We start from the raw sequence: 9331 nt of genomic DNA, 5'->3' as shown, positions 1-9331 counted from the left end.
ACATGAAAAGATGGGAGTTGCCTTACCAAGTGTGAGGTCAGTCTAAGTGTGAGGTCAGTTGCCTCAGTTAGACTGAGGCAACTCCCATCTTTTCATGTATTTATACCTGCTCCTGTATTTTCCATTCCATGCATCTGATGAAGTGGGTTCTAGCCCACGAAAGCTTATGCCCAAATAAATTTGTTAGTCTCTAAGGTGCCACAAGGACTCCTTGTTGTTTTTGCTGATCCTGATTAGGTTCTTTGGGTTCTACTGTAATATAAATAATAAAAATAGTAAGTGTCTTGGACACAGTCATGTAGTGAATTTGTAGTAGAGTGGGGAGTAGAATCCAGGAGCCCTGAGTCTCAGTCCCTCGCCTGCACTAATCACTAGACAATGTTGCCTATAGCAAACCAGCTGGACATGGAAATTAAAGAAGGGGAAATGGTGTGTTATGTTATGGAAGATATATCCCCACTTCTCTCAACTTGGTATCATCAATAGTCTGAGGAAACAGTATTGTCCTTGGCCCACACCCAGGAGGCCACTGACAGACCCTGTTCCACTGATATGGGTCTTAAAAAAAGATATTGCAGCTGACATCCCTTCCTGTTCTTGGTGAGAGGTCATCAGAAGGACCCTACAACTCAGCCTTTACCTTGTGGCATGATGGTGGCCAAATTCAGTTTGTTGTCATAGCCAAGTTAAAAGGTGTCAGAATAAGTCTATCTGCCTTATGCAAGGGAAGACCCAGTTTATATGGAACACATTTAATTTCCTCCCTTGCTTTTCCCCAGGGTGTTTTTGGCTGACAACAGACTCCCATAAAAAAGATGGTCAGACTAGATATGCAAGGCTGATTATGTGGTTAAGCCACAAGCTAAGTAGTCAGGATTCCTGGGTTCTAGTCCCAGCACTTGGCAATGTCACTTCTCCTCAATGTGCTGAGAACCTTTTGATCTCCCTTTCATTGCCTTTTGTATAAATTGCATTGTTATAATTAGTTATGGTAATGATGATACTGGTAATATATTAGTTATGGCTGGAATGTTATCATCATGCTGGTTGAATATCACATATTTTTTGTGGCAGTGTCATTCACAACAGATGACACACCTGAATTGTGCAGAGGCAGTGGTGTTCTCTGGTGAATGCCACTCTGTAGCTGAATGCCAACCTCAAAGTTTCAGTTTTCACTGATCACATGCAAAAAGTAGCCTAAATATCACCAAACATGAGTTTGCTTCAAAAAGCCCCAATTTTTCCTATTTCAAAAAAGGTTGACGAGCATTGTGCAGAGGCCACCTCTCACTCATGTGGGCTGTTTCCAAGTTCATATGCCGCCCCTGTTTCCCCATTGGCTTCCTCCTCACCTAGTTGGATACATCCCAATGTCAACAAGAAGCCCTGCTTTGCTGCAGCCATCCAGCAGAATTCTTTTTATTCCCAATGGCACAAGTGCCACGTGGCCTCTGCGAACCAGAGGGGTCAATTTGGTCCAGCTGCCTGTGTGCCTCAGTGGCTGCTCATTTAAAGGCCATAGGGTGACCAGACACCAAATGTGAAAAATTGGGACGGGGGTGGGGGGCAATAGGAGCCTATATAAGAAAAAGACCAAAAAAAACGGGACTGTCCCTATAAAATCAGGACATCTGGTCACCCTAAAAGGCCACCAGGTAGCAGCAAAGAGCCAGGGATTGGTGAGCTGTGGGACTCTGCATAAAATTGCCCCATTTCACCCCAAGAAATTAATTTGTAACCCGAAGTAGTGATTCAGTATTTTTTGTCATCGAGGCCTTTCAAAATTGGCGGAAAATTGCAGCGGTTGGCAACACTGCGTTGGCAGAGGAGAGGGCACAAGGGCTTTAGGGAGCGGAGCGGGAGGCTGTGCGTGCACAGGGCAGGAGGGCTTGTGGAAGGGGCAGGCAGATGGGCGATGGAGGCTCAGCGTGGCCCAGTAAGACAGGAGCGATAGAGCACAACTATGGGGGCTTTCGGGGCGACAGACGGGCCAGGAGCCTGGGTGGTGCAGCAGGGAGGGGAGCCCCGGCCCTGTGGTGTCTGGGTGCTATGCCCAGTGCGCCATAACCGGGCCCCATCCCTGGCACTAGATCTCCCCCGTCAATCGCTGCCTGAGGCCCAGCCCCACTATGCCGGGGGGGGGGAGCGACGGAGACAAGACCCCCCCCGGAGACCTGAGCACACACACTGTGGCCTGTCAGCCCCGCCCCCTTGGGAAGGGCATGGGGTGGAGCGGGACGCCACTGTGCCCTAAAGAAACATGGCTCCGGCGGGGTCAGGCGCGAGGGACCGGAAGCAGAAGGGCGTGAGGCTCCCATGATGCCCCGCGGCGGCCGCTATTCAAATCGGGGCCGGGACTCTGGAGGCGGCCGAGCGCGAGGCAGAAAATGGCGGGGCCGGGCCGCCAGGAGCGGGCAGGTGAGGCGAGGGGCGGGCTCCGGGCTCCCCTCCCCAGTCCGTGCGCGCGCCGCAGCCGGGTGGCGGCCGGTGCTGAGTGACTTCTCCCCTCTCCCCGCAGCCGACCTGCTCCAGACCGAGCCCGCGGAGGCCCCGACAGTGACCCCGGAGCTCGCCGCGGGACGGGGCGGCAGCAGCGCGGCGGCGGCGTTTCACTGCCCGCAGGGCCCGGCCGGCCGCGCCCCGGGCTGCTGCTCGGTCTCGGTGGTGTTCCCCGGCCCCGTGACCCAGCAGGGCTGCTGCCACTTCGCCTGCGAGCTCCTCAAGCACGTGCTGTACCAGCGGCACCAGCTGCCCCTGCCCTACGAGCAGCTCGCCTACTTCTGCAGGAGGGCGCTGCCCCGCCAGCCGCAGGTGAGTCTGGGCCTCTCCGGGCCAGCCAGCGTCGGCTAGCGAGAGCCGGCTCGGGCGACTCTTGGCGCAGCCCTAGATCTACGCGGCTGGCGACCCGTCTGCGCTGCCCTCAGCTGCTGGGTGCCTTCCGCACTGTGCGGTGTGAGACGCTGTTATCCCGAGCTGGCTGCTGGCCGCCTCCTCCCCCTCCAGGAGAGATGCTTCATTCCGCTGCCTACGCAGCAAATCTCACACTGCGGGTGCCTGCTGAGAGCTCTGCTTCCATCCCCTGCACTATAGTGACTTTACCTGGGGCCAAGGAGGGCTGGAAGCAGTTCCCTGCATGTCCCGCAAAGAGCAGCCTGTTCTGCAAGGCCAGGTAGGAATTCCAGCTGCTCCCTCCAGAGGTAGGATGCTCTGCCCTGGCTCAGGAGAGAGCAGCTACAGATCGAAGTAGTAAGCTTTCTGGCTGGTTCTGAAGCAGCGACTGGTTGCAGAAAGAGTCTTGGCTGGAGCGGTATCTTGGAACCAAAGGGTGTTGAGATATGAGAGAGTGTCTGACCACCCAACTTTGCATAACTAGGATAGACCAGACTCCTCAGGGACAGGGGAGGTCTGCCAGAGATGTTATGCCCCATGTATTTGAAATAGGTTATAATGATAAACTTGTGTGTAGTAGAGAGACTATGTATTTTAAAACAACTCATCAGGCTAGCTATACAGGATGTAGACAACCTTTCTCTCAGACCTATACAGAGTGTGTTTGGTGTGCAAGAAAACTGACTAAAGACTAGGAGGCTCATCTTCTTTCTCCCTGAATGGGGTGGCACTGGCTCCGAAGGCAAGTCAGCCTTTTCCAAGAATTGGGTGTCTAATCTATTAGCTGTCTTGATTTGTAGCTTCTGTCAAGATATCCTTCTGTATTTCAGGTTTCATGCACTGTAGGTTTTGTCTTAAACACTGCATTATATTTAATGTGATTCCTGGGGATATAATATCCTAAAGAGCAGTGGTCCCTAACCTTGTTGGCGTGGCAAGCGCCAGACAACAAGCCACCGAGGACCGTGGCAGGCGGAAAAGCATCCGCCAAAATGCTGCCGAGAAGCAGCGTCATCAAGAGGCATTGCCTCTTGACGACGCTTTTCAGTGGCATTTCGACGGATGCTTCTCCGCCCGCCAGTACGTGGGCGTACATAGATGCCCTGGCGGGCGCCATGGCACCCACAGGCACTGCGTTGGGGACCACTACTAAAGAGAATATATTGGATAAGGACAAAATTACTTCACCTCTCTGGCTGTTCTACTCCTGGGGGAATTCCGTGCTACTGTGTGCATGCATAATTAATAAGTGATGGATATTTTTAATTTTTTTGCACAGAAAAAAGCTTCTGCTGAAAAGTTGCTGCAGTTCTGCTGTGACGATAGAACACAGCAGCTTCTCCCAGCCAGCTAGGGAAGAGAGCCTTCTTTGCAGTGCCTGTAGGGCCAGGTCAGGCAACAGGCAGTGTGGGGCTGCTAGGAGGGGTCAGACAAGGGCTCATAAGGACTAGTGGGGGAGGACAGACTGGGGCAGAGGCTGAATGGGAGTGGAGGTGCAGGGCCAGATGGGGGAGGAGATGCAGAGCTACAGGAAGGAATGGGGGTGGCTGAGTGGGGGCACAGACGTGTGGGGACGGGTGCAGGGCTACAGGGGGATGGGACAAATGGGTGGCTGAGTGGGGGTGGAGGGACATGTGGACAGGGGGTGCAAGGACCCATGGGGACAGTGGGAGATGTGCCTAACTGAATGTGAGAGGCTAGGGGTCAGCCAGGGTCTGCATGGGGGAAGCTCCCTAACAGTCCCCTCCCCACCCAAAAAACCTGTTCCATACTTTTCACACCCACACCCAACAACCCTCCAAATTTCCCATTCCAGCTCCTTCCCAGCATTTACTTCCCTCTCCCTCAGCTCCTCCATTACCCCAAACTCCCCCCAGCCTTTGCACTGCTTCTAAGGGGTGTGGGAAATATGGTTCTATATTTTAGTTTAAATGAATTATTACTCAGTTCTGTATTAATATGCCTAGTAAGGAATCAATTTGTCAAAACATTTTCTGAATCTTTTTTGTTTGTATTGTTACAGACATACCAACAGGACAGGTATTTTGAAATAAAGACAAAATAATTGAAACTGTTGTGATAATATTGTTTTGACAAATAAAATGTGCAGAATTCCCACAGGAGTATTGGTCAAAACTGTCTTAACTACAGACCTTGGAGCACAGCAGAAGATCAGCCTCCTAAGAAAATCCAGACACACCCCTACAGAGTGGGGTGAATGTTGTCATGGCTCACTGTGTCACATTTCAGTCAAGCTCTTAAAGGTCACAAGTTTCTAGTTCTGTTACATCTATCCTGATACCTTTATTTCTACTGACCTTAAATCCAGGAAACACTAGTATTGAAATTGTTCCAAGTTGGTTGCTAACAAGACACCAGGATGTCTTTTCAGTCTTAAACTTTGTTTAACAACTTTTTTCTTCCTGTGTCAGGTCTGGTTGTTCAAGGAGCTAAACGCAGTCAAATGCACTACCGCATGCCTAATATTTCAGAATGTACCAATCTTTTCCTTGGCAGGATGGAGATGCAATTAAGAAGAAGCCACATCCCCCAGACCTAGGGAGCAGCAGGAAGTGCCAGCAGTTGCTAATGGAGCTGGAGGGAGTGTTCCGGCACTTGGAAGCCATGTTCAACCTGACATTGGTCCCTCGGGTCCTTATTCTAGTTGGAGGAAATGCCATGAGCCCCAAGGAGCTCTATGAGATCAACTTGGAGGGCATCTCAGTGGGCAATGCTGAGGAGAGCCTGCAAACACCATCCTGTGTTCGTAAGCTTTTCCACTCACTCTTCCTTGCAGACGTCTTCAGTGAGCTACAGGCTGTCCCTGTCATGGGAACCATTGTCATGGTCCAAGGCCACCGTGACTGTGGCATTGACTGGTTCCGACCCAAGCTCAACTACAAAGTGCCAACACGCGGAAGGAAGCTGACTGTCAACTTGTCCTGTGGTGGAAACAGCAGTACAAATTCATCTTCTCAGCAGGGAGCGACCTCTGTCTGGGACAACTACATATGGTTCCAAGCACCAGTGACAGTTAAGGGCTTCCATGAATGACTCTTGCTCTATAGCATTTTAATGAGACATTTTAAATAATCATCTGGTGCTACTTTAGTTGATACAAAAGAATGTTTTTTTATGATCTGTAGCTACACCTCTCTGAAACCTATATCCAGGGAATCTGCTACCTGCATGCAGCTGGGGTGTGTTCCACTGTCCATACAACAGAGCTTTAAATATCCTCATACCCAGGGAAAGCACTAGAGCAGTTTTGCCCACAGATGTAGGTCTCTTGGGGGAACTGAGTCAGGAAGAAGGAATTCCCTAGAGGGTTTGTGGGAGTAATTTTATGTCTGTGCAGCATGCCCACTTACCCACTCAATACTTGAAGCAGCCTTTTCTGAGAGTATCATGGTGTTCACACAGCTGTTCTCCTCTACGTGCTGATAAAGTCGTGTACAATGTTAATGGATGAATTGGGACTTGATTAATTGGTGCTTATGCTTAATATGGGGGTGACAAGGGCAGTCTAGCAGGTCATACTAAGCCACTCAGGATCTCATCTCCTCCTTTACGGCCTGGTAATACCATGAAAATGGAGGGAGGGTGGGGGGTTGCATAGCTATAAGAAGAATCACTTGAGGGATGTAATGTTGTGTGAGGGATGTTCTAAAGAGGGAGACCTCTAACCATGAAAGAGGTCTTCTGCCCAGCACTGCTTTTTCTATACTTGTGGAAGAATGGATATCTGAACAATGCCACTTGCACCCAGGGTGAGAGGGCTCTGAATGTTTTAAATTTTCCAGTTATCAGTGAAACCATATAAATGATTCATGTTTCATTTCTATGAATGGCTGAGGCTCTTCACTTAAACTGCACAGCATCTGATGCCCTAGTTTAAACTAGAAATCTCTTCAAGCTTGCAGATTTCACTTTATAGCCCTTCCTGTTCCTCCCTGCCCCAATTCAGTAGAAGGCTAGGGGGTTGTAAAGGTACAGGAGTTTTTCACTTGATTTATGCTGTTCTTCTCCTATATAAGTTGTTACCCATTCTAAGTTTTGTTACAGAACTAGCATACCTATCACTATCCTCTCCCTAATCTGTTCTAAAAGGAGATAGAGTACTTCCATTCCTAACCTAAGGTAACAGCACAAACTTGAGTGCAGTTACTGAGAAACTGGAAGTAAGGGCAGTAAAGTGCCCTAGAGAGGGTAATACCTTGCATGTGACCTAGGAGTACAAGGAGGAGTCATGGAAGATGAGTGAGATTCCAGAGGACTGGCAAAGGACAAATATAGTACCCATCTATAAAAAGAGGAATAAGGACAACATGGGGAACTACAGACCAGTCAGCTTAATTTCAGTCCCGGAAAGATAATTGAGCAAATAATTAAGCAGTCAGTTTGCAGACCCCTACAAGATAAGTAACAGTGTGAATTTGTCAAGAACAAATAGTATCAAACAACCTAATAACTTTCCCAAAGTAACAAGCCTTGGGAACGGGGGGGAAGCAGTAGATGTGGTATATCTTGACTTTTGGCTTTTGATACTGTCTTGCATGAGTGTCTCAAACTAGGCAAATACAACCTCGCTGGAACTACTATAACATGGGTGCATAACTAGCTGGAACTTAGAGTAGTTACTAGTGGTTCACAGTTACGCTGCAAGGATCAGGTCTGGTTCTGTTTACTGTTTTCATCAATGATTTAGATAATGACAGAGTACATTTATAAAATTCATGGATGATACCAAGCTAGGAGGTGTGGCAAGTGCTCTGGAGGATAGGATTAAAATTTAAAATGAGCTGGAGAAATGGTCTGAAGTAAACAGGATGAAATTAAATAAGAACAGTATTCCACTTAGGAAAGAACAATCAGTTGCACATGTACAAAAGGGGAAATGACTGCCTTGGCAGGAGTACTACAGAAAGGGATCTGGGGGTCAGTGGATCACAAAAACGAATTAACAGTATAACACTTGCAAAAAAATAAATAAGAAGCAAATGTATGTTGGGATGTATTAGCAGGAGTGTTGTAAGCAAGACATGAGAAATAATTCTTCTGCTCTATTCTGCATTGTTTAGGCCTCTATACTTCAGGAAAGAAATGGACAAATTGGAGAAAGTCCAGAAAAGAGCACCAAAAATGATTAAAGGTCTAAAAAACATGACCTATGAGGGAAGGTTGAAAAAAATTGGGTTTGTTTAGTCTGGAGAAGAGAAGACTGAGAGGGAACATACCTTTTTCAAATACAAAAAGGTTGTTACAAGGAGGAGGGAGAAAAAAAAAATTGTTCTCCTTAATCTGAGGATAGGACCAGAAGGAATGGCTTAAATTGCAGCAAGGGCAGTTTAGGTTGGACATCAGGACTAACTTCCTGTCAGGGTAGTTAAGCACTGGAATAAATTGCCCAGGGAGGTTGTGGAATCTCCATCCTTAGAGACTTTTAAGAAAAGGTTAGACAAATACCTGTCAGGGATGGTCTAGAGATAATACTTAGTCCTGCCTTGAGTACGGGGCTGGGACTAGATGACCTCTCAAGATCCCTTCTAGTTCTACAATTCTATGATCTTGTTCAGCAGCAAAACTCTCCTGGTTCCTTGATGACTTGTACTGAGACTTGAAAGGGTAACTACTACCTGGGAGAGAAATGGAAACCTACTACCTGACTTCATCTAGTACATTATGAAAAGGAGTTCTATCAGATCCAAAGCACTGGAGCTAGTTTTAAAGCCATTGGGTTGGGTGATCCTATTGCAATGCAACCAGCTAGGCTCTTGTTACCCAATTTTGGGGTGTGGCCTGGGGCTGTACAAATGCCTCTTAATCGAGGTAAAGAGAACTAAATGAACTCTTACTGGTAAGGTCATTTAGGCTCAAATCCACTAAAGGAGTGGTGCCTAAATCCACTATTTTAGGCACCACTGAGACATAGGTGCTGGAACTGGGGGTGCTGCTGCCCCCCCAGCTTGAAGTGATTTCCCTCCTATAGAGGGTTTACAGTTTGTAGAGTGGGGGTGCTGAGAGCCACTGAACCAAATCGTTCCAGCACCGCTGCACTGAGATCCTCAATCTCTGCTCAGCTGCTACCTAACTCTGGAGGCATCTAAATGTCCATGAGTCTCCAAGGCAGCTAAGTTTCTACTGCTGGATATGTGCACTGCTGCCTCATTCCTGGTGATTGTTACCTACCTCAGCTATGGACCCTGACTGAGTAGGTGTTCTTGGAGCATGCCTGATTCTACCAAAAAAAAAAAAAAAAGGCTAGGGGCTAGAGAGGAGGCAGAAGTGGCCTCCCTTTAGCCCAGTGGTTAGGTCTACCACATCCTATCTGACACAGGTCCCCAAACTGTGGGGTGCATCTCTCTAGGGGGGCATGGAGGAACGTTGGGGGTGGGTGCAGCAGGGCCCAAGCCAACCCCCACAGGGCAGGGAGGGAGTC

At 48.6% G+C, this 9331-nt stretch overlaps 1 protein-coding gene across 1 annotated transcript; it reads left to right on the top strand.

The window, feature by feature from the left end:
- The first annotated feature begins 2347 nt into the window (after positions 1-2347).
- MAD2L1BP (MAD2L1 binding protein) lies at positions 2348-6357 on the top strand. Its single transcript, XM_024193750.1, has 3 exons — positions 2348-2421; positions 2522-2814; positions 5410-6357. The coding sequence occupies exons 1-3, from the start codon at positions 2391-2393 to the stop codon at positions 5944-5946; spliced, it is 861 nt and encodes a 286-aa protein (XP_024049518.1). The 5' UTR covers positions 2348-2390; the 3' UTR covers positions 5947-6357.
- The last annotated feature ends 2974 nt before the right edge of the window (positions 6358-9331 follow it).

The sequence above is a fragment of the Terrapene carolina genome, unplaced genomic scaffold, assembly GCF_002925995.2.
Source record: "Terrapene carolina triunguis isolate 2854851 unplaced genomic scaffold, T_m_triunguis-2.0 Scaffold85, whole genome shotgun sequence".
NCBI lineage: Eukaryota > Metazoa > Chordata > Testudines > Emydidae > Terrapene > Terrapene triunguis.
This window is presented reverse-complemented; position numbering and strand designations above follow the sequence as displayed.